At 46.3% G+C, this 21,724-nt stretch overlaps 1 protein-coding gene across 3 annotated transcripts in view; it reads left to right on the top strand.

The window, feature by feature from the left end:
- The window catches only part of LOC126533111 (zinc finger FYVE domain-containing protein 1-like), a 67,562-nt gene that overhangs the window by 21,970 nt on the left and 23,868 nt on the right, over positions 1-21,724 (top strand). For all 3 annotated transcript variants that reach the window (XM_050180379.2, XM_050180378.2, XM_050180377.2), the window contains 4 exons: positions 14,633-14,881; positions 18,586-18,867; positions 19,622-19,847; positions 21,082-21,293. In XM_050180379.2, coding sequence (XP_050036336.1) covers positions 14,633-14,881; positions 18,586-18,867; positions 19,622-19,847; positions 21,082-21,293 — 969 coding nt within the window. The remainder of the gene's footprint in view (positions 1-14,632; positions 14,882-18,585; positions 18,868-19,621; positions 19,848-21,081; positions 21,294-21,724) is intronic.

Raw genomic sequence — 21,724 nt, 5'->3', positions numbered from 1 at the left:
TTGAGACGCTTTAGTGTCGTATTGAACCAGGGTGATGAGTGCTTTTCAGTTACAGTGACAGTAGGTATGTAAGTTTTTATCAGCTCATGCATTTTATTTTTGAAAAGAAGCCAGTTAATTTCAACAGAACGTTCTAAGAAACCGGTAAAGAACGAGCTGGCAAATTCCGCTAGTTTAATATTCATATCAGTATAGTTACATTTGTCGTAAAGCGTAATAGTTTTTCTAGTTTTAGTGAAGGCAGGGATGTCACTTTGGAACGAAGTATGTAGCACTGAATGATCGCTAAGGCCAGGTAAGTGCGTCAGTGGTGAAACATTATCAGAGTGAGAAGTGAAGATAAGGTCTAATATGTTAGAAGACTTATCATTGTGCCGCGTGGGGTTACTGACGATTTGTGTTAAGCCAAACGTAAGACACGTATTAAGAAAATCACTTTCGACATTGTTTTTTGACGTTGTTTCAGCTATATTGGACCAATTGATGGCAGGGAAGTTGAAATCGCCGAACAGCATGATGGGTGATTGGGGATAAAGCACAGTTACGGAGTGAAGCACCTTATGGAAGTCAGCTACGAAAGAGCTGTTTGTGTCGGGTGGACGATAGCACGTACCGATAATAACGGCTGGGCGGGAAGCGTTGCTTATCACAAAGACAGTTTCTAAGGGCGTTGTTACTGTTATTTCAGCACACTGAAGACTTTCGTGTGCGCATATCAGTACGCCTCCGCCCCTTTTGTGAGATCTGTCGCGTCGAAATATAGAAAAATTTGGAAAATGTGAAAGAATTTCTGAATTATTAATGGACGGATTAAGCCAAGTTTCAGTAAGAAGGACTATGTTCGATGTCGTTGTACTGAGCAGGCTTTGGAGGGCATCAAGTTTGGGAAGAATACTGCGAATATTGGTGTAAAGAAATGAAAGGGAGTTATAGGGATGGTTATTGGGACGGTTGTTGCGACAGTCGGATGCTAGGAATCCGGTGATCGAGCGACTACCTTATCGGAACTATGGTCGTATGTGTAAGTTGTATTTCACATTAGTAATTTGTCGTGGCGTAGTTTGAAGGGTCTCTTTTGTGCTTTGGCAAACTGAACTAGGTGTCTTCTAGCAGTTAGCGTGTTAGAAGAGTAGTCTTCCGAGATCCGATATTCAGTTCCTTTTAGTTTTTTAGCGCATGACAACACACATTCTTTTACTTTAAAATGCGCGAATTTGACAATTATAGGCCTATTTCTGTTACTGTTAAAGCGACCTAATCTGTGTGCTCTTTCTATGTCCAAATGTTCGACGGTGGTGTTTAGTTGTGTACTGCAGTGTTGAATCACTAGGGCTTCGGACGCAGCCCATGTTTCACTTTCAGTGTCTTTTAAACCAAAAAATACTAGATTTTACCTTCGCGCTCTATCTTCCGAGTCATTAAGTTTAGCCTGAATAGACGCAATCTTATTTGCGCTCTGTTCGGCCAGCGTCCTGAGCTCGTCGACATCTTTTTTTACCGCGATAAGTGCTGAGCAGTCTTCTTCGATCTTAGTTAGTCGTTTTTTTTATCTCATCAAAAGATTTGTCGCTCTGGGACAACTTTTGCTTGATCGACTTCATATCGTTTAATAATGAAGTTTGGCCAGTACGGATTTCGATAAGTGCTTCCAATATATCACTAGGTTCTTCATTGCCGCAGGTGGTAGGTCCGGGGTTAAGCTCAATGTCGCCGGATAAAATTAGCAGTTGACGCTGGACAAGTCGCGGAGATTACATTGGTAAAGACTTCCCGGTCTCTCCGATTCAGTCTGAGTATATAGGCAACACCTTTTCCCTAACACTGTTGTTCATATTAACGTCCAGTAACTGCCTTGATTCCTTTTCTCGGAAAGCCGATTGGTTCACCTGGGGCTGGTACAGCTTTTAAAAAAAAACACGCTTATTATGGTTGGGAGTTTTCACTTTTTCAATCAGCGCCACCCGTGTACTTAGATTTAGGTGCACGTTAAAAAACCCCAGGTGGTCGAAATTTCCGGAGTCCCCCACTACGGCGTGCCTCATAATCAGAAAGTGGTTTTGGCACGTAAAACCCCATAATCTAATTTTTTTTTTCAATCAGCGCGTTTAGAATATTTGATCATTTTTCTCTTGCATATATGTTGTGGATATATATGTCTTTGTACCTTTAGATTTACCTAGAAATGCATTGGTCATTGCATCTATTCGTGGCATGCACTTAATAAACCTGGTTGATTTCACTATAACATTGTTTTTTTTTTTATCATTGTCCCTGATAAATATTCCACCAACAACAAGCGGGTGTAAAATGACACGATATCAATAAAATTTTCTTATGTAGCTCCACGTTGCAGATAGGCGGGCTTCTGTGGCAAAAATTACATGTTACTTTTTTCATTTCATTTTATTGCCCTCAAGGGCACACGCATTACAGAGGGGAGTGGTACATAACATATAGAGAAAAATTAACAAACACAAATAAGACTAATGAAACAAAAGGCAATACAGAAAGCCAACTACAAAAGAAAAATAAAGGGCCAAATACATGTCTAAGTAGAAGCAAATGCCAGAGAGAATAAACGATAAGCAACAATGCTACACGGTAGCTCAAACAACCATCACAAGTGGAGCAACATATATACAAAACACAACGCAATGAAAACCTGATAACTGTCTGCAAACATTTTAAAAAAGAATAATAAAATGTCGGAGATCATCAAGATTTCACATGAGAAATAAATGAAATGAGTCGTGATCTGGTATTGATGCTACGTCGGGCGGAAGGCGATTCCACTCGCTTGATGTACGAGGTAGAAAAGAATGAAAAAGAACATTAGTTTTAGAACTGATTACATTGACTTTGCAACGATGGTCGATGCGGGACAAACAATATAATGGTCGCAAAATAAAAGCATGCTTCAATTCATCGTGATGATAAATTATGTGAAAAAGGCTAAGGTGAAATACTTTCCCACGAAGCTCAAGAGACGGCAATGATAACGTTAGTTTCATTGAAGTAATGCTGCTAGTACGGTTGTACTTGGAAAGAATGAAACGCACCAAATTATTCTGGACCATCTCGAGTGAGGATGTTAAGTTTGTGAAACCAGAGTCCCAAATTGCAGCGGCATATTCGAATTTCGAACGCACTAATGTCTTCTACATAGTCAATTTAGCAGGAACAGGCGATTTAGAAAAATTTCGGCGCAGGTAACCAAGCATGCGATAACTGTTAATTATTTAATCGTTATCATGCTTCCAGCTTAAGATCATTAGTAATAAAAGTTAGTTAGAAAATAATGCTAACTATAGCTGTTCACCTGGCTAAACCGGCCGCGAAGAGTCGCGGGCGCACCAAAGCAAGTAAAACCATAAAAGAATTTACTGCACAGACTTTCTGCAAGAAAAACTGGGCGCCCGCCAGCGTCCGCGGTACGAACGTGCGCACGCTAGCAGACGACGCACTTGACAACGACAGCAAAATTGAAGACGTGATGTTGTATAACGCATGCCTGAAATGTGTATACGCAGCAAAGAGGTGTCAGTATAAATTTGCAGTTGAAAAAAAGCACCATTGTAAGAGCGTACCTGCGCAATCGGTCTCGGCGCCCGCAGCGAAATTACGCTGAATGTGCCGCGAAACGCGTCTCCTCTTTAATCCAGTTCGCTCGCAGCGCCCTCGCACAATTTTTCCACACGCGGCGCCTCGGCCGGAAAGCGCCGTTCGGCCCACTCGACTATTTAGTTTTTAGAATAGGGGCCCCAAGGAGCTTTGCGGGTGTTGGGGCACGCGGGAAAAGGCTTTGCGCTTGCAGGTAGCGTCTTGCGCTGACGGAGCCACTCCGGCGTCAAAGAAAAAGCTATTAGAAATAATTAAATAAAATATACAATTTTATGATAGTAATTTTGACTTTCGTGTATTCGTGTTTAATTACAATTTAGAGGTTATTCTGTAAGCAGCAAACAATTAGTTGCGCTTAGTTTTGAGTAAACCAACTTTACGTGCCTTCACCAGCCAACCTTAGGCGTGTTAGGCTTACGAGCCATAATATCACAATCGAATTCGGTATCAGCGACGTCTAATGAATCAATCTTCATAACACACGCTAGTTGAGAGAAAGCGATAACCGTAGTCACTTCCAGCTTGCGAACTTCACGCGTTACCACGAATCGAACCGAGTTTGGTGCTTAGTTAGAGCCGTCGCTTTGATGGGTGCCGCCATGTTTGTTTACGCGAATCTTTTGGGGCAACTTTTGGACGTAACTTTTGGGGGATCCTGCTGCTAAATCAATGAAAAAGCGTGCCCGACGCAAAACCCAGGGCGCTAGTCTCGACACGCATGGCGGCTGTACGGTCGCCATTATCCTCCATGTTGACTCTCTGATTGGCTGTGGAGAGCTCACGTGCCGTGAAATTTGTGCCGGAAAACGGAAGTGATGCAAAACGTAATTTGCGTTTTCATCAAGATGACGAAGCGTGACGTGGAGCTGCAAATTTTATCGACTAATACATATTTTTGGTCCTTGGCAGGTATATTGCGACGTTAGCGCTTCAAAAAGAAAGGGACGGCAGCGTACAGAAGCCAGTGCAATGCATATGCAATTTCGCGAATACGTGGTGGCGATCCAAGATAGCCGCCATGCTAGCTTGCTGATTGGCTGAAGGAATATGCTGTGGGGAGCGTCACAGGAAGGGCTGTTTCGTAAACGTCAATTTGACGTTGCGCTGGACCGCCATTGCAGATATTTTCCGCCATAATTTGTGGTGCGACGATCCGCGCGAATTATGCTAATGAGCAGTCATATGCAGTGGCGGTCGAGAGGAATGCGTATCGCCATATTTCCCCCGTCGTTTGGCGCCATGAAAAATCTTTTGTTCATAACGCCTGCTTATATGTTTGCATCGCTCTCGTGTGGTGTTGCCATTTGAGTTTTGGGCCATCATTTTTTCAGAAGAACACGTTTATACGAAATAATATTGGTTGAACATAGCAAACTTTCTGCAACGTTTTGCACTTTTCACAGCTGCGTTTTTATTGTAATCAAGATTAATTCCTTTACGCACAATCAAAAGTTATAACAACTGCGTATTTTTAATTTATAAAAAGGAATGTGGGTAAGGCAGCGCCTTCGAGTTTCCTCCCGCGGTGCGAGTAACCAGCGAAGTGAACAAGAGATGGCAGCGCCGGCGCGCTCCACGCTATCCGTGATATTCGGCCTTTCTCAGCCAGCCGAGTCGCGCTGAGTCACTTACGTTTCACGATAGCGATAACGTGGCCTGGAACGTGCATGCATCACCACTGGTTGGTCGCGTATGTTGTCTCAAGGAAGAAAACAAGCGCGTTGGCGCCAACATACCATGACTCATTCCATTTCCCGGGGACACGCTTCCCAGCTAATGAAGCAGATGACTGCTTGTACGCAGCAGACGACGGAAGCGAGACGCGTTTTTGGCGAAATAATCATGCTCTTTGAGCTAGCTGTTTTATTGTTACTGCGGAGGAAAACTGTTTTGCTTTACCGAGAACCTTACGTTCAGTGCCTTCATTTCAGTTCCTTAAGCAAAACGTCAAGTTGGCGTCACGTTACGAAAGCAAAATGAGGCCATCAGCGCCATTTTATTCGCGTCGCATCTACGTCACGCATCGAAGGAAATGGCGGAAAAAACGCAGTTTGCGGCTTGCGCATGCACAGTGTTTTCGACGCTATTTCGACGCCCCTATTCTAAAGCTAAATTGTCTAGTACACTCGAAACAGGCCCTTTGTTCAAGCAGCGAGCCGACCTCGGCTGCGAGCTGAGGCCGATCCGTCGCGGGAAAGATACCGCGGCGGAATGCGCTGTTTTCGCTGCCAACAACGAGGTCACCTAGCAAGGGGCTGCACCGCGCCCTGGCATCCTGTGAGACCGGGAAAGGGGAGCGCGGGTCGCTCGTGAAGGCAGGAGTGACCGAACCTTAATCGAAATTCAATCTCTACCTTGATGGGATGAAATTCGTAGCGCAGACGGGCACAATGCGCTCAGTTGGCTGATGCGGCCCCGTGAGCCTGCGGGCCGGGCCAGCTGGGTCGCTGGGCTCTCCTAATACAGCATTGACTTTTCAGTGCAGTATCCAGAGGGAAGCGCCAGCGTGGTGGCTGACGCGCTATCTCGTGCCCCATTGTCCACCCAATGCTTTCCTCCAGGTGCGCCAGCAAGTGTGGGGGGCGAAACGAGCGGAGAGAAAGGCGAGTCTGAAAGTGAGCAAACCAGGCAGCGCGCCGCAAAGCGGGCGAGCTTCTCGAAAGCGAACACATGACGCCGATGGCTGCACTCCTGAGTGGGGACGAGACCAGACTCCCCTTTGGGAGAATTTGAATCGCATTCAGCAGGCAAGAGCTACCTGAAGGCGCAGCAAATTGATCCCTTTTGTCGCGGAGTGAGCGACGGCTGGTAGTGCGGCCGCACGGGGGCCTGAACAAGCGTGTGTTGATGCCCCCCCCCCCCCCCCCCTCCCAAGGACTCATATTTGCTGGATCACGATGGGCCCCTGCTGAAATACATAGCCACCGATGACGAGGCTGTGGACAAGTTTTTAAGGTGGTTATCCCCTACAGTCTCAGAAGCTCACTGTTGCGATCCTCTCATGACGAACCCTTCGCCGGTCATTTGAGTGGTTCCAAAGTTCTTGCGAAACTAAGCCAAACTGTGACCTGGCCTGGCATAAAACGCGACCTCTTTGTGTGTGCCACGTCTGAAACGGTGAAATCAAGGGGTGGCAAGCCGCCCGGGCTGATGACACCAATTGACAGTGAGCGTCCGTGGGAAGTGGCCACCTGCGATGTTATGCGGCGCTTCCCCGGGAGTAAGCAGGGGTTCACACATTTAATGGTAGTCGTTGTTCATTTTTCAAGATAGGTGGAACTGTTAACTGTTTCCGCTTCGGAAAGTGACAGCGCGAGCGGTGCTGGAGAGGTTGCGGGAAGTGTTTTTGTCCGTTCGGCTGTCCGAAAAGACTGATTACGGATAACGCGTCCTATATCACCGCTCGGATGTTTTGTGCTACGTGCCGTTCCCAGGGAATTAATCACTGCACCGCTTCGCCCTACCATCCCCAGACCAATCTGACGGAGAGACTCAATCGAACTCTCAAACCAATGTTGGCGGCCTTTGCCGAAAAAAAAAAGGAGTGGGCAGACCACTCGAGTGAGCACGCGTTCGCAGTCCGAACCGCCGAGAATCGCTCGACTGGTTTCTCTCCCGCCTTCCTCAATTTTGAAAGGGAGCTGGCAAATCCGCTTAACCAGTGTCATTCAACGCCAGCTCGGGGACGAGGAGGCGCCGGCAGACTGTTCTGCGTACGCTTCAGCACTTCGAGACAGGCTTTGTCGGGCTCTCTGTAGAGCAAGGAACTGTTCGACTTCGGCGGGGGCCCAGCTGAAAGCTGAGTACGACCGGGAGCATCGCCATCTTGCATTTAAGGTAGGTGATCTAGCCCTGAAGCGCAACCGTGCTCGTAGCGACGCGAGCAAGGGGTTCTCAGCGTCGCTCGCTCCTAAGTGGCTTGGTCCGTACCGAGTAGAGAAAGTTCGGTCTCCGCTCGCGTACTTGCTGAAGGATCTCCCTTCGGGGAAACTCGGCAGTGTTCATATCGCCGGCCTGAAGACCTTCGCGTCACGGTCCGACGAGCTCGTTCCGGTGCCCAGTGCCACCACCCGCAAGCAACATGGCACACCCGGGGCGTCGGACCGCATTCGAACCACGCTCCGGTACAAACTGAGGAAGCGGTCACTCGTGTGATTTCCTGCACCAGGGAGGACTCTTTCCGCCACTAAACGATCTCAGTATTATTGCTTAGCCTCAGGGGACTATCTTCTTTACGGCCAGTGCATAAAAACAAGCTGGCCCCAGCCCAGCTTGCCGCCAGTGATGTTGACAGTGTGTTTTAGCAGTGTGCACTTTTATTTTTGCAGTACGCACGCCGAGTGTAATTGTTTTCATATTTGAAATGCGCTTAATTTTGCCGTGTACGGTTTTTATAGCTAAACTTTCTTTTTATTTGTGTGTACACTGAACATTTTTTTCCTCCGTTCTCTTTTTTCTCCAGCTTTTTTTTTCTTTTCTTTTCTTTTTCTCTTTTTTTTTTTTTTTTTTTTTTTTCTCGCGCGCGCGGTGGTGAAGCGCGCGTGAAGTGGGGGGCGGGGGTGGGGGACAGTGGTCCCTTTGACTCGGCGCGCGGGGGGAAGGAGGCTTCGCACCTGCTATGGCACGGCGCGTTGTGGGCGGCATGGCGGACGGTGAGGGATGTTGCGCGGCCATGAAGAATACCACGACGGGTGCGTGCGTGCGTGCGTGCGTGCGGGGGACTTGTTGCTCATTGAAGCAACCAGAAAAAAGCCGCGCCAACTCCATCAGATCTTTGTGCACACTGATGGTGGACACCCCGGTGTCACTGACCCTCTGACGTCTGACTGAGAGCTCTGCTGTCGCCGCCGCCTTGCAGCCACGGTCGGGGCTGCCCATTCATGCTGACTAGGGCGGCGTGGCCAGCTGACCTGGCAGTGTCCTGCCCCATCCGGATATAGAGTTCGGGGCCGCCGCCACCACCACCATGATTGCTGCACTCGTCGGTCTCGCGGTGAGCCCGTTCTTGTGTTAGGTGGCCTGCAATCAAGCCTACGCTCGCAACTCTCGCGACTTCGGCCACCGCGCTAGCCACAGAACTTTACGCGCCGCCTTCAATAGACGATGATGACGATATGGTGATGATGATGATGACCGTAGTGGCCAAAGTTCGAAGAGAGAAAGATCCATAGGGAAAGAGAGAAGAAAGGAAGTTGGAAGGATGGGTGGATGTTGTGAGCGTCCCCTTTGGAGTGGGGTGATGGGTTGTGCCACCAAGCTCTTGCTATTATACTGCCTAATGTCCTACCTAGGTTAAAGAGAAGAAAAAAAAAAGAAAAAACGCACAATGAATTTTCATAACCAATTTTTTTATCCCCTATTGTGAACTTTGTTTTATGTCTCCGTTTCTTGTCATTTCGCTACTTTTCTTCCACGATTCTTCCAATCGCCTCTTACTAATCGCTATTGCGGACTTGTTTACTTTTCCCTGCTCTCGCTGAACCCAAGGGCTTCAAGGGAGGCCAGTGGTGCCTAAGTCGACCGCTGGGCAGATGTCTTCACATTCTAATAGAAGGCGCTCCATCGTTTCTAGCTTTACCGCAGCAAGCACATGCTTCTTCTTCCTTCTAATATCTCGCTTTATAAGTGCATGTTCTAAGGCATCCTGATCTCGCTTCGAAAAGTAATGAGCTTCCCCTTGAGTTATCATAAATGGTTTCTTTCCTGATTTCGTTTTTTCCTTTCAAGTAGTCACTCATGGCAGGTTTCTTTTCCATTGCCACTACCCAGGAGATTATGTCAGCCTCTCTGACTTTCCGCTTGACATTCTTTGTTGCTGTGTTGCTCACCCTACAGGCCGCATACTTGCTGTTAAGCTTCCTAGTTCTTTTCCTCCAGTGTGAATCAATGTTTTTCCACTACAAATGCCTCAATACTCTCCCAGCCCATTTACTTTCTTCCATATTCCTCATTCGTTCTTCATAATCAATTTTATTGTGAGTTTCCCTCACTTCAAAACTTGTCCAGCCCACATCACCCTGCACAGCTTCATTTGTAGTCTTCCCGTGAGCGCCCAATGCGAGGCGTCCCACTGACCTTTGGTTGCCATCGAGTCCTGATTGTACCCTTGATTGCAAACAACCGCATTTCCAAAAGTAAGTCCTGGTACCATTACACCTTTCCACATATCCCGGAGCACCTCGTACCTATTGTATCCCCATAGCGCTCCGTGCTTCATTATTACTGCATTTCTCTTCCCCTTTACTGTTATTGGTTTTTCCTGCGTTTCCATATATCTATTGCCTTCGTTTATCCATATACCAAGATATTTATATTCTTTTACCTGAGGTATTTCCTGGCCCTGTATTGCCACTGCCTGTTCACTGTTTTCATTGAATACCATAACACCCAATTTTTTTTAACTCTAAATTTCAAACCTAAATTCTCACCTTCCTGTCCATAGATATTAGCCAAACGTTGCAAATCACTTTGCTTGTAAGCTAGCAACACAATGTCGTCCGCATAAAATGAACCTGGAAGCTGCTGCTCAAATACTGTACCGGCCTGTTTGTATGAGAGATTAAACCCGATATTACTTCCTTCTAGCGCCCTCTCCGTCCTCACCATGTACATCATAAGTAGCAGTGGGGATAAAGGGCACCCCTGCCTCAGACCCTTGTTGATATCAGCTTTCCCCTCGCTCCTCATCCATTCCCATTCAACACAAACGGTATTTTCTAGGTAAACCTCTCTCAAAAGCTGTGGACAATCATTACCTAAGCTTCCCCTTTCCAGAATATCTCACAAAATGTTGTGGTCTACGTTTTCATATGCTGCTGTTGGGTTTAAAAAGGCCACATATAACGGTCTGCTTTCTACTCTTGATATTTCAATGCACTGAGTAAGGACAAATTAGTGGTGGATGAATGGATTGATGTATGGAGGGATGGATGTTATGAGCGTCCCCTCTGGAACGGCACAGTGGGTTGTGCCACCAAGCTCTTGGTATTATACTGCCTACTGTCCTACCTAGGTTAAAACGATGGGGGCGAAATGCGAAAACACCCGTGTACTTAGATTTAGGTGCACGTTAAAGAACCCCAGGCGGTCGAAATTTCCGGAGTCCTCCACTACGGCGTGCCTCATAATCAGAAAGTGGTTTTGGCACGTAAAACCCCATAATTTAATTTTTAATTTTTACCTAGGTTAAAAAAGGAAAAAAAGCTATGAACTCCCGCAACCAAATTTTCTGATCCCCTATTGCGAACTTTGCTTTTGTATGTGTCAGTTTTTTTGTCGTTTCCCTACTTTTCTTCCACCAGTCTTCCAATTGCCTCTTACTGGTTTGCAAAATAGTGAGCGCCATCTGGCGCACAATAGGCAAAGCTGCAGTGCTCTGCATGTGAGAGTATGTGGTTAGAAAGCGAGTTTCGTTCCTCGGCTTCTGCCTGGCTTCTGCCGCAGCAACCACGTGCGTTCACTATGGAAAAAAAAATAATTGAAGACGCCATCACTCCGTTCCAGTTTTCGTACATGTCATGGGCCTCCGGCTTCTCAAAGCGTACCATTCAAACTGATTGTGTGTGGCAATATCTGCTTGCTATAACTGCCACTATTCGCCAGGCTCCTCAAGGCTCGGCACTGAAGTAAGATTATGTTAAAAATATCGTATATTCGGAGGCTGCTGATGCCAGCACGGGACTTATGCGAGCAATATGCACTCTTTCAACAAAGAGCGAAGTGCACGTCATTGAAACACACTGCCGATATCTCGCAGAGTGTCCACACTTGGTTTCGTAGACTGGCCCTGCACAGTGACCGCCGTGCAGGGTCTCTCGTCTTATTTGCTCTTTGCTGCCGACAGAGTATAGAGAGAACCAACTCCGTGTTCATTTAACCGCGACATAATTGTCCAGACGCCAAAATGCTCACGAAAATAAACGCTTTGACTAGCGCCGTTTTCATTCCCAGCGCCGTCGGCTGCTGCTTCGACAACCGGGAGGCAGGCCTACCGGCACGAGCGATTGGTGGTTGCCGGCAAAGTCAGTGCGCAGAGGGTGATGTTCCACTTTGGAGAGTTTACCGTACTAACATGGCCCATCTGTGACTAAGCATAGTTTCATGGAGTTGTTTGTTTTATTATGACGGTCCTTTTTCTCATACGGTAAATACGGGAGAGTATCAAATGCATGCCATTCTCTCGGCTGTATGCATCAACTGCCATCGATGAAGACGGCAGGCCTTGCTCGCTGGCCGTGGTTGTCGCCGATTACGAAGAAGCTTCTGGTAGCAATTGAACGCAGTTTTCTTGCGAACTCTTTAATGCATGCAGCAACATTAAAAGGCTAAATGAAAAATGCATTTGGATATCTGTACACTGTCGGCAGAAAAGAGCAAACCAGGCGAACTCCGTCTCACGGTGGTCGCTCTGCGCTGCCCATCGGCAACACCAACTGCCCTCGCATGGTGTGTTTCGATCATTTCAGTGGCATAGTACTGGACGCTGATTGTCATATGAGGTGCACTTTCGACATTACTTTATAATATTCATTATAATTACATGTCAGCGACAATTGAGTGACACCACTGCGCTTTCGCAAGTGCTGTCTGTCCTCGTCCATCTTGAGCTTTCCACATTCTGGCAAAATGCGGCTGCATTTAAGGGTGCCTCAAAGCTCGCAGGCAGAAATAACCTCCCGGCGCTGGCATATGACAATTCAGTAGCCGCAAGTAGAACGATGAGAACCAACCGGCTCTGCGAGAAGCAAGTTGTGTGCTGCGATGGCATCTCCGGCCGTCGCTTATCCATGCTGCTTTCTTTACCGGATAGCTGTTCTCAGACGGAAACCGAAATAAACTCGTGCTTCATTTGCTAGTAAAGCAATTTGTGCACAATGCACAACACAAGTAGCTGGCCTTTTCACGAAAATACCCCGATCAAAACCACCACAAACTGTCGTCTCAAGGCGCGCTAGGGCTGCGTTGGTTGTTCGTCTGCTTCTCGTAGCTAACCACGTAGAGGGCACTCGTGACAACCGTGTTTGCGCATACGCAACAGTATTTTTGCAAACCGGCCACTCTCACGTTGGACACTGTCCTGCACGAAAAGCAGACTATTTTGTTAATATTTTTTCCCCCCTTTCATGGCGCCATTATCTTGTATTATAGAGCGTAGTTCTTTTTTCATTATCCTTACTTTTCTTTGTTATTTTTTTTCTTTTTATGTATGGTGCATAAAAATGTCTTAGTTGTCAGAACGCCGTGTTAATAGTAATTGCTGGGGTTAGATAGCATTGCACTAATGCACGAAAGGGTCATTTGTCTTTGGTGCATCAGCCTCTACTAGCTTCTTCGCCACACTGGTAGGGGGGGAAGTTAAGGAAAGGAGGATGTGGGGATTTGGGAATTCGCCGTGCCATTGTGTAGCTGCAATCACCTGTTCTGCCATCCCTACACGTCACCCCATTCTTGCTACGAACCAGTTGTCAGCAGTGGTGCTCCACTCACGATGGTTCGCAGTGAGGGCGGGGCTATGACATCACAGTGGCCGTTGACGGCTACTCTCATGACGCGAGTGTCTCTCTTCTGCCTTTGAACTGCACCGGGTACGTACAGGCTGCCTCTCTTCCACCGACACCTTTGGGAACTGGGACTTGAGCTCACGCAAAGTGCCTTTGCCTGTGCGGAGAGAGCGTACCTTGTGTTGATCCTTTCTGGACGCAAAGCCAGAGAATGGGTACCTAGTGCTTGCGCGAGGTCGTATTACACCGAGCCGCATTTATCGGAGGCCCAAGCCGAAGGAGATTGCCCAAGCTCTTGTGAGTTGGCCCATTGGTTATCGCAAGAGCAAGTAGCATAGCCGCCGGTACTTTCCTTAGTGGCATGTCCCATCCTCAGCCTGTGCTCTCGCAACAACATGCTATAGGCGCCCACGTCTTTTTTTTTTTTTTTTTGCCTTAGTGCAGGACCCCTTTGGTTGCCCGCCACCCCGGGACCGGGCATTTGTGCTGTATTGGGTACCGCCGGAGACAGTAAACGGTTTCCGTCAACTCAGGGTGATACTGGAGAGTTTTAGGTTAGGGGACGCAAGCGGCTTGCATACGCAAGAACTAGGGGTGACGGTACTGCACAGACCCAGACGTAGGGGTCTGCGCATGCCTAGTATCGTGGCCCCTAGTTATTGCGTGCCCAAGCTGCTTGCGTCCCCTAATCTAAATCTCTCTACTGTGTTCTTGTGTGCGTTGCTCAGTAAGCCCCTTATGGCCTGAGCTCGTGTGCTAGAGGCTCACCGCTGATGCAGTCCTGTAGCTCGCTAAGCTCAAATCCGAGGTGGTCGGTACTCCTGTCGGAGCCAAAGACGCCACACAGGCACCCAACGCAGATACAAAGGCTCATTGAGCCTTTGCCTATTAGCTAAGTTAGTACGCCTTTGCAAATTGGATTCACCGCATTGTGTCTGCCAGGCCTAGTGACCTTTGTCCGTTGTTAGGCGACTTTTGCCCCTTGTTAGCACGAGCAGACGCCACATTGCTCGAGAACAGGGCCAGTACTTCGCTTGAGCAGCGAACTCATGGACCCTCACCTGTTGCAGCCCTTTGTGGGGACGACACCATGAGGTGCCACGTACCAGCTCTCATTGGAGCAATGTTTGGAAATGAGGGGGCCAGAGCCCTCCTCGAATAGTGCACGTGGGCACATTCATCTGCCAAGGCTCCCTTTGGAATTCAAGGCAGTGCGATGTCGCAGTGCTCTCGATCATCTCCCTGTAGAACACCCTTTTCCAGGAGTTTCGTCCTCCCATTGTCCAAAACAACGACAGTGAACCAACAAACAGTCGACGGACCAAGCGTGTCTCGCCTTGCTGTTGCCGCAGGTCTGTCCAAGGGGGATGCATTGTTAGCTTCACGAAACTATTTCTCGCACTGGTGCAGGAGAGGCTAGAAGGTCGCTACCCCCTCTGGCCAATCGTAACAGAATTTACTGGAGTAGCAGTTGTAGGATATATATGCCAATTCTTTTATCACACATGCAGGTTCGCTTCCGCTACTACTTGGAGCGACAAGCAAAGTTGGCGGCAGCCGAGGTGGAGGTCGACGACGAGGAAGAGCAGTACCTGTCAGCCGAGCCTGACTGCAGCTCGTCCTATGAGGACAGCAGCACCAACATGATGGCGCTGCAGTCTCTCATTGAACCGGACATTGTCAGCGGTACCTATAGTGGGTGCAAGGCGCAACCGATGCCCGCCAGCATTCTGCTCGTGGATGACAAGGAGGTGCTGCAGGTAAGGGCCTACCGTGGTCTCTCCTTTCCTCTTACTCTTGACGGCCAGGGCAACCAGCTGTACTGAGTTGCAAGTTCAAGGTCTCACAACTTTTGTCACATTTGTATTCACCACCAATAACACCAGCATTTTGAACACATCTTAATGCGTCACGTTTAAATATTTCAAGACATTTTAACACAGCAGTGTTAAAGGGACACTAAAGGCAAATACTAAGTCTACGTGGACTGTTTAAACGCCATCCCAGAAGCCTCACAACGCTTGTTTTGTACCAAGAAAAGACTTAGTTTACGAGAAATTTGCATCTGAAGGGTCCGAATGCCTTTTTGAAATTCAAATCTTCACCATCGAACTGGGGGGGGGGGGGGGTGGCATGCAGTGATTTGGGCTTGTTGGCATGACATCGTGAGGATTATAGCTCGTGAAAAGACAAGGACGAAAGGAAGGCGTGACACACAGACGTTACGTGTGTCACATCTTCCTTTCGTCCTTGTCTTTTCACATGCTATAAGCCTCACGAGGAGTGGTGACGTTGCATACGTGATCACCACCCTTTGCTGCCTGCCGTCAGTGAGTAAAACGGCGCCCGACAGACCGCTATACCGAGTCAAGACAGAGTGGTGGATTCACCACTGCAGCTGCTTTTTGGTCAATTGGCGTGGACCGTTCGGGCATCCCGCGACATCAAATGGAATGAAATTTGTTATCCAATTCATTACTGTAGTGTCACTACCATACCATGACAACTTTTCTAATAAAAAAATCATGCTGCACAACATCAAAAGCCTTTTTGAAATCAAGGAATATACAATCTATTGTTCTGCCTTTATCCAATGAACTTGCCAGGTCATGACTTAATTGTGTGAGTGCATGACTCAGGAAAATCCACTGCGGAATCCATACTGGCAATTGTTTAGCAGGAGATTCTCATTTAAATATTTAATTATGTTAAAGACAAGAACATGTTCCAGCACTTTGTACACTGTAGTAATTAACGACACAGGATGGTAATTGAACAAGAAATTTTGTGGTCCAGATTTGTGCACCGGTTCTATAATTGCCCTTTTCCAATCGGAGGGCAGGCAGCCCTGCTCAATCGATTTTGTAAAGAGCATATATATATATATATATATATATATATATACTTAAAAACTGAGCGCACACATAATAATAACAAAGCATATGGTATTTCGTCTGGATTATTGGATTTTGTAGGGTTATATTCTTTAAAATAGTTTCGATTTCATGCAGATTAAACACAACCTTTTCAATAGTTACATCACAACCTCTTCTACGAAAATTCGCGAGCGTGTGTGCATGAGTAAACATACTGATGTAAAAAACAAGATAAAGCATTCAGCTCTCTGGCAATTGTTATACACTTACGTGCCGTCGTCATCAATAGTTGGTATTATTAGATCATCCTTGCCATTGGTTTTTAAGATCTGCCACAGTTCTTTCGGGCGATCTTTTATTCTCAATTCTAAGGTTTCCAAGTAACTGGCCTTTGCTCTTTTTATGGTGTCATTCATTTTAGTTGTAAGTACCTGCAATGTTTCTCTTGCCCTTCCTTCGCTCCTGTCTTTCTTTAAATTTATTGTATGCATTCTGCCTCATGCGGACTAATCTTTGCACATCGCCTGAGAACCAAGGCTTACTTTTGCTGCATCTAGGTGACATCAGCCATAAGGGAACATCTTGCTCACGTGAATCAAACAATTTACATTTGAATCTTACCCACATATCTTTTATATCGAACATTTCTGATAGCGTCTCAAAGACACCGTAGTAACGGTCAAGTACTTCTGTTATCATCCCAGTATTCGCTGCCTTATAGCTATATATTCGCCTTGTCCCGCTTTCGACAACACTAACATGGCGTAAGTTCAGCTCGCTAAGGACAGCGCTATGGTCACTTACACCAAGTATAACTACTGTTGTCTGGTTTTCAGAAGGCAAATGAGTAAACAGTAAATCCAGCACATTTATTTCCTATTGTGGGTTGCAAAACAAGTTGCTGGAATGAAAAACAGCTACACATCCTTAGCAATTCTTTTGCAGAGCCACTATTAATGCGAGAATTAATATTTCCTTGAGACCAATCAATTTCAGGCAGGTTGAAATCTCTGCCAAGTATAATATGATCATCATTTACTGCCTCAATTTACTCTTTCAGATCATAGATTACATTAATCTGGCTTCGCAGTGGCCTATGAAAGGAGCAGACCGACACAGTCTTACCATTTTCCAATCCAAATAGATTCAGTTGTTTGTGGCTGCATTTCTAATTTATTAGAATAAACCTCCCATTTAACTAATGTAAACAGACCGCCCCCGTGTTGATCTCTGTCTCTCTGATAAGCCGCATAACTTACGGGAAAGATTTCATTGCCACTAATTTCACTGTTCAGCCACAACTCGGTTCCAAGAACGACAATGGGATTAGTCATATGAAGGAGGTTAGCAAAATCATCAACCTTATTTGCAATGCTTCTGCAATTGACAAGCAATACTTTGAGCTTGGTGTCGTTGCTTCGCTGTCACCCTGATCGTATTACTGAATCCAAGTGTCTCATCGTTAGTGTACTTCATGTTGTTGAGAAACAAAGAATCATAACGAAGGTTTACTTTATCACCCCCTTCGCGGTGCATTCTGGCATAATCCCATAACAACTTTCTTTTCTTTCGCACAGTCTCCGAAAAATCCTCCGAGATGCTAATACATGTACCGTTAAACTTCTTTGCCATAAATAGAAATAGAACTGCCCTTTCAATGCTAACTTGCTCTATTCCTAAATGAGACCAGCACAGTTCTGACACTGTGCTTTCAGATTTAACTGCCCTTCCATGCTCATCATTATATTCAACACCATAGAAGACCAGATTATTACGTCTGCTCCTGTTTTTGATGTTGACAACTTTAGCCATCAGAGTGTCAATTCCGGCCCGATTCTGCTCCACTGTTATCCAGTTGTCTGAAACTCCTGTCTGTAGCTTGTCAATTCTATTTATATTTGCTTCAAGGTTACTAAAGCGGCTTCTTAAATCAGCCATAGCAACCTGTTGTTCAGCCTGGAAGTTTTCTATGGATGACAACTTTTCTTTGATTTCTGTTTGGCCACTTAAGTGTACCTTTAGAAGGGCAGTATCAGGGCCGGGATTCAGCTCAACATCACCGCACACAAGCAATAGCAAAAAATAAAAAGCAAAACAATGAAAAAGCATGAAGTGACAACACCTATGATAAACGTACATTCTAATATTTATGTGAAAACGTACAGATGCGAAAGCAATGGGGGTGGAACCGGCAATGCAACAATGTATAAAAGCCATAGGGTTTGAGAAGACTAACCTGCATGAAACACAGCAGTCGTGAATGGCACCGCCACCGCAGAGCCGGTTCCATGCCGCAGTGCGCGCCTGATGTTCCATGAGTTTTGTAGCTCGAGGTGATGTACGTAGGTCACCCAAGGTTCATTGTCCTTGAAACCACACCTTCCGAATTCGGTGGCCTCACATTTTTCACTTCTAGCTTGATCATCAAATACATTATGCCGGAACGGTCCCTGTGATGAATCTGCGCGGTTGCTGTCAAGCTCGATGTTGCGACAAAGTTGTCGAGAATCGCTTCCTGCGAACACCTGCATGAAACACGGCAAAGTCGCAGAGCGGTTCCAGTTAATTTAAAATTTTTTTTTCCACAGGTGTCATCAGCGGCAGATCTTGCTGCCCAGCTGGGCTGCGGCCCTGAGACACTCGTGAAGGTGGTCTCCATCTTCGGCAACACGGGCGAAGGCAAATCGCACACCCTGAACCACTCTTTCTACAATGGGCAGCGGGTGTTTCAAACGTCACCGCAACAGGAGTCGTGCACCATTGGTGTCTGGGCAGCACACTGTCCAGAGCATGGCCTTCTTACCATCGACACTGAGGGGTTGCTGGGGGTGGCTGAGAACCAGAACCAACGCACCAGACTTCTCCTCAAGGTGAAGTTGCTATAAAATGGTGATGATGTAGAATAGTCGGCTCCCGTTAATTCAACTTATTGCTTAATTTGATTGCGTTGCAAAGTCCCGACAAGAAACCATGCATTGCTGTTGAAAGAAGGCTCCTTCAGTCTGATAACAAAAAAGCCTGCCGCTTAGTTCATTTGATCCCCCACTGGCACTTCCTCATGTGCGCAGCAGTTACTAAAAGCTTGAAAATGCAAGAGATCTTGCAGATGGCACTGCTGCTTCCCTGGGCATGAAGCTGTCTTATTAAAATTTATTTTTGTCATTTAGTGGCCGACACTCCTCTCACTCGTAAAGCCATCCATTGCCACTTGTTTCACATCATGTCACACAGAGGCAGCTTTTAAACATGTTGGCACTTTTCATTTCAGGCTGGTTGAGTCTCCTTTAAAGAGCAAGAAATGAGAAGACGTTAGACAACTTCAAGCAAGAAAAAAAAAAAGATTTGTTTTGCCATGAAGCCACACTGTTTTGTCCATCTTGTGGCTTGTCCAGTTTTGGCTAAAACTTTAATATATACTTTATCATCAGTGTTTGGCACCAACTACAGAGATGCATTGTCATTGCCAATGTTCCATGCATTGGCATCAAATTCACAAAGTTCCTTTCCAACAATTCTTTATTTTCATGTTTATCAGTAAATTTTTGTACATTGGGGTCTTTCGTGTAGTGCCTGCTTTGTGGTCGACCAAATTTGGGGTACTTAGGCAGCGATTTCTCTGTCCAGGTGCTAGCTGTGTCGGACATAGTGATCTACCGCACCCGGGCAGAGCGCCTCACCACGGACCTGTTCACTTTTCTTGGGGATGCTTCTCAAGCCTACGTTGGCCACTTCACGCGCGAGCTCAAGACACTCAAGGATCGCTGCAACCTCTCTGGACCCATCTCGGCACTGGGGCCTGCTGTCATTGTCTTCCACGAGACAATGCATACCAGGCCTTTGGTTGGCAGTGGTGCGTGCAATCCAGAATTTCAGAATTGTTGGTTGACCAAGCGACATTTTGCCGGAATGTTTTCTGGGCCAAAAGCTACTAAAACGGCTTGATAGCATAAGCTGAAACAGCATGACTGAAACTAAAATTGAACTGCAAAAAATAGGGGTGTGTGAATATCGAAGATCACCAAATTGAATCATAGTGAACGTTCGTATAATTAGATTAATTAACTAATGACATTACAATCATTATAATCGTTATTGCTCTTTAGCGCCTTATCCATCCGTGTCAAACTGTTATGAACCGTGACCAAACGTACTCAGCCAGTGGGCTGCGTCTGGCATGGCCGCAAGGCCATACCTTGAAAGCAACCTGTTGTGGCGACAGAGAGTGCCGACTGCAGAGAGCCTCGTGTGCTCTGTGTTCTCGCTGTTGAGTTCTCATTGAAGAGAGACGCACGGGCCCCAATCTTGAAAGTGATATGCAATTGTAGCTCAGTTCGGTGAGTGCAGATAGCTTCGTGTGCTCTCTCGAAATCAATCATCTTGCAGGACAGACAGACGGTTTTTCTCCTTGGGTAAGTATAGAAATGCTTATGCATCTAAAAAGAAAATTGTTTTAAAAATAATATTGTTACGGAGCAGTGGGGCATAGCCATAGTATGACTATGAACAAAGACAATGATTTGTCGAGGAGAGCGCGCGGCTAGTTCGGGCAACCTCTTGTGCATGTAGTGTTGCCACAACTTGTACAGACTCGTAAATGCACCTACACTTCACTAATTCTACCCGTGACATTTTGGTGGAGGTGTGGGGTAGAATTAGTGAAGCGTAGGTGCATTTACGAGTCTGTACAAGTTGCGGCAACACTACATGCACAAGATGGCTGCCCGAACCAGCCGCACGGTCTCGTCAACAAGTCATCATCTTTGTTCATAGTCATACTATGACTATGCCCCACTGCTCCGTAACAATATGCATCTGCCAGACTAGTGAACTGCAATGTGCAGTTTTGTCACTTCGATAAGTTGGCTATGGTAGCCATGACAATTTCTTGCGAAGAATGAGGAAGCAATGTTTGATTCCTGATTGTGGCGGCCACGTTTCGATGATGGTGGAATTAAAGAAAATGCTTGTTGTACTTTGATCCCAGGTGGTCGAAATTAATCCAGTTTTCCACTACAGTGTCTCTTGTAACCCACTGTGTGTAACCCACTCGACAATAAGCTCCGCAATTTCATTTTACATTCCAGAGGATTCCCACTCTCCTGTTGAGGAACTGAAGAAGCGCTTCGGGCTGAGCAACCAGAGCTTCGATGCCTTCAGCGACTTGCAGTACGTAGGCATCCAGACAGTACGGTTGCCAACATGCTTTGATGGTTTGAGGGCCGCAGTGAAGAAGGTCATGGACAACTCCTCAGTGCGCTCTGCAAGACCAGTGGAGGTCATATTCCAGGCGCTCAAAGTGAGTCGGTGGCTGTGGAATGCACTTTTGAGAATGCCTGCGCTGGTGTAGATGTGAAAAACTGCATCTCCGGATATGCCCCATCAGAAACATTTCTGTATGTAATTGCCTAATAATGAAATTCTTGTGTTTTAGGTTTGATTATATATACTATAAGGACATCAGAAAATTAAGTGTGGTCATTATTTATCATTAACAGTCATTATTTTTCAACCTATGACAGTTTAGGATTTAATGCAGTAAGTATGTAAAGTGATACAGCTGACTTGCATTAATTTGATAGTACGATTTGCCTTTTATGTAGTCCATGCCTGAAACTGAAGAGGAAAGTGCCTGTATTTCTTCAGATGTTTCTATTACTTTCAAATGACACATTGTATAAGTGGAACCGGTTTTTGATGTCGTTAAGAAAATGAGTGAAAACCAACAGC

Source organism: Dermacentor andersoni, chromosome 7, assembly GCF_023375885.2.
Source record: "Dermacentor andersoni chromosome 7, qqDerAnde1_hic_scaffold, whole genome shotgun sequence".
Lineage (NCBI taxonomy): Eukaryota > Metazoa > Arthropoda > Arachnida > Ixodida > Ixodidae > Dermacentor > Dermacentor andersoni.
The sequence above is the reverse complement of the archived record's forward strand: the minus strand, read 5'-3'. Positions and strand labels throughout refer to the sequence as shown.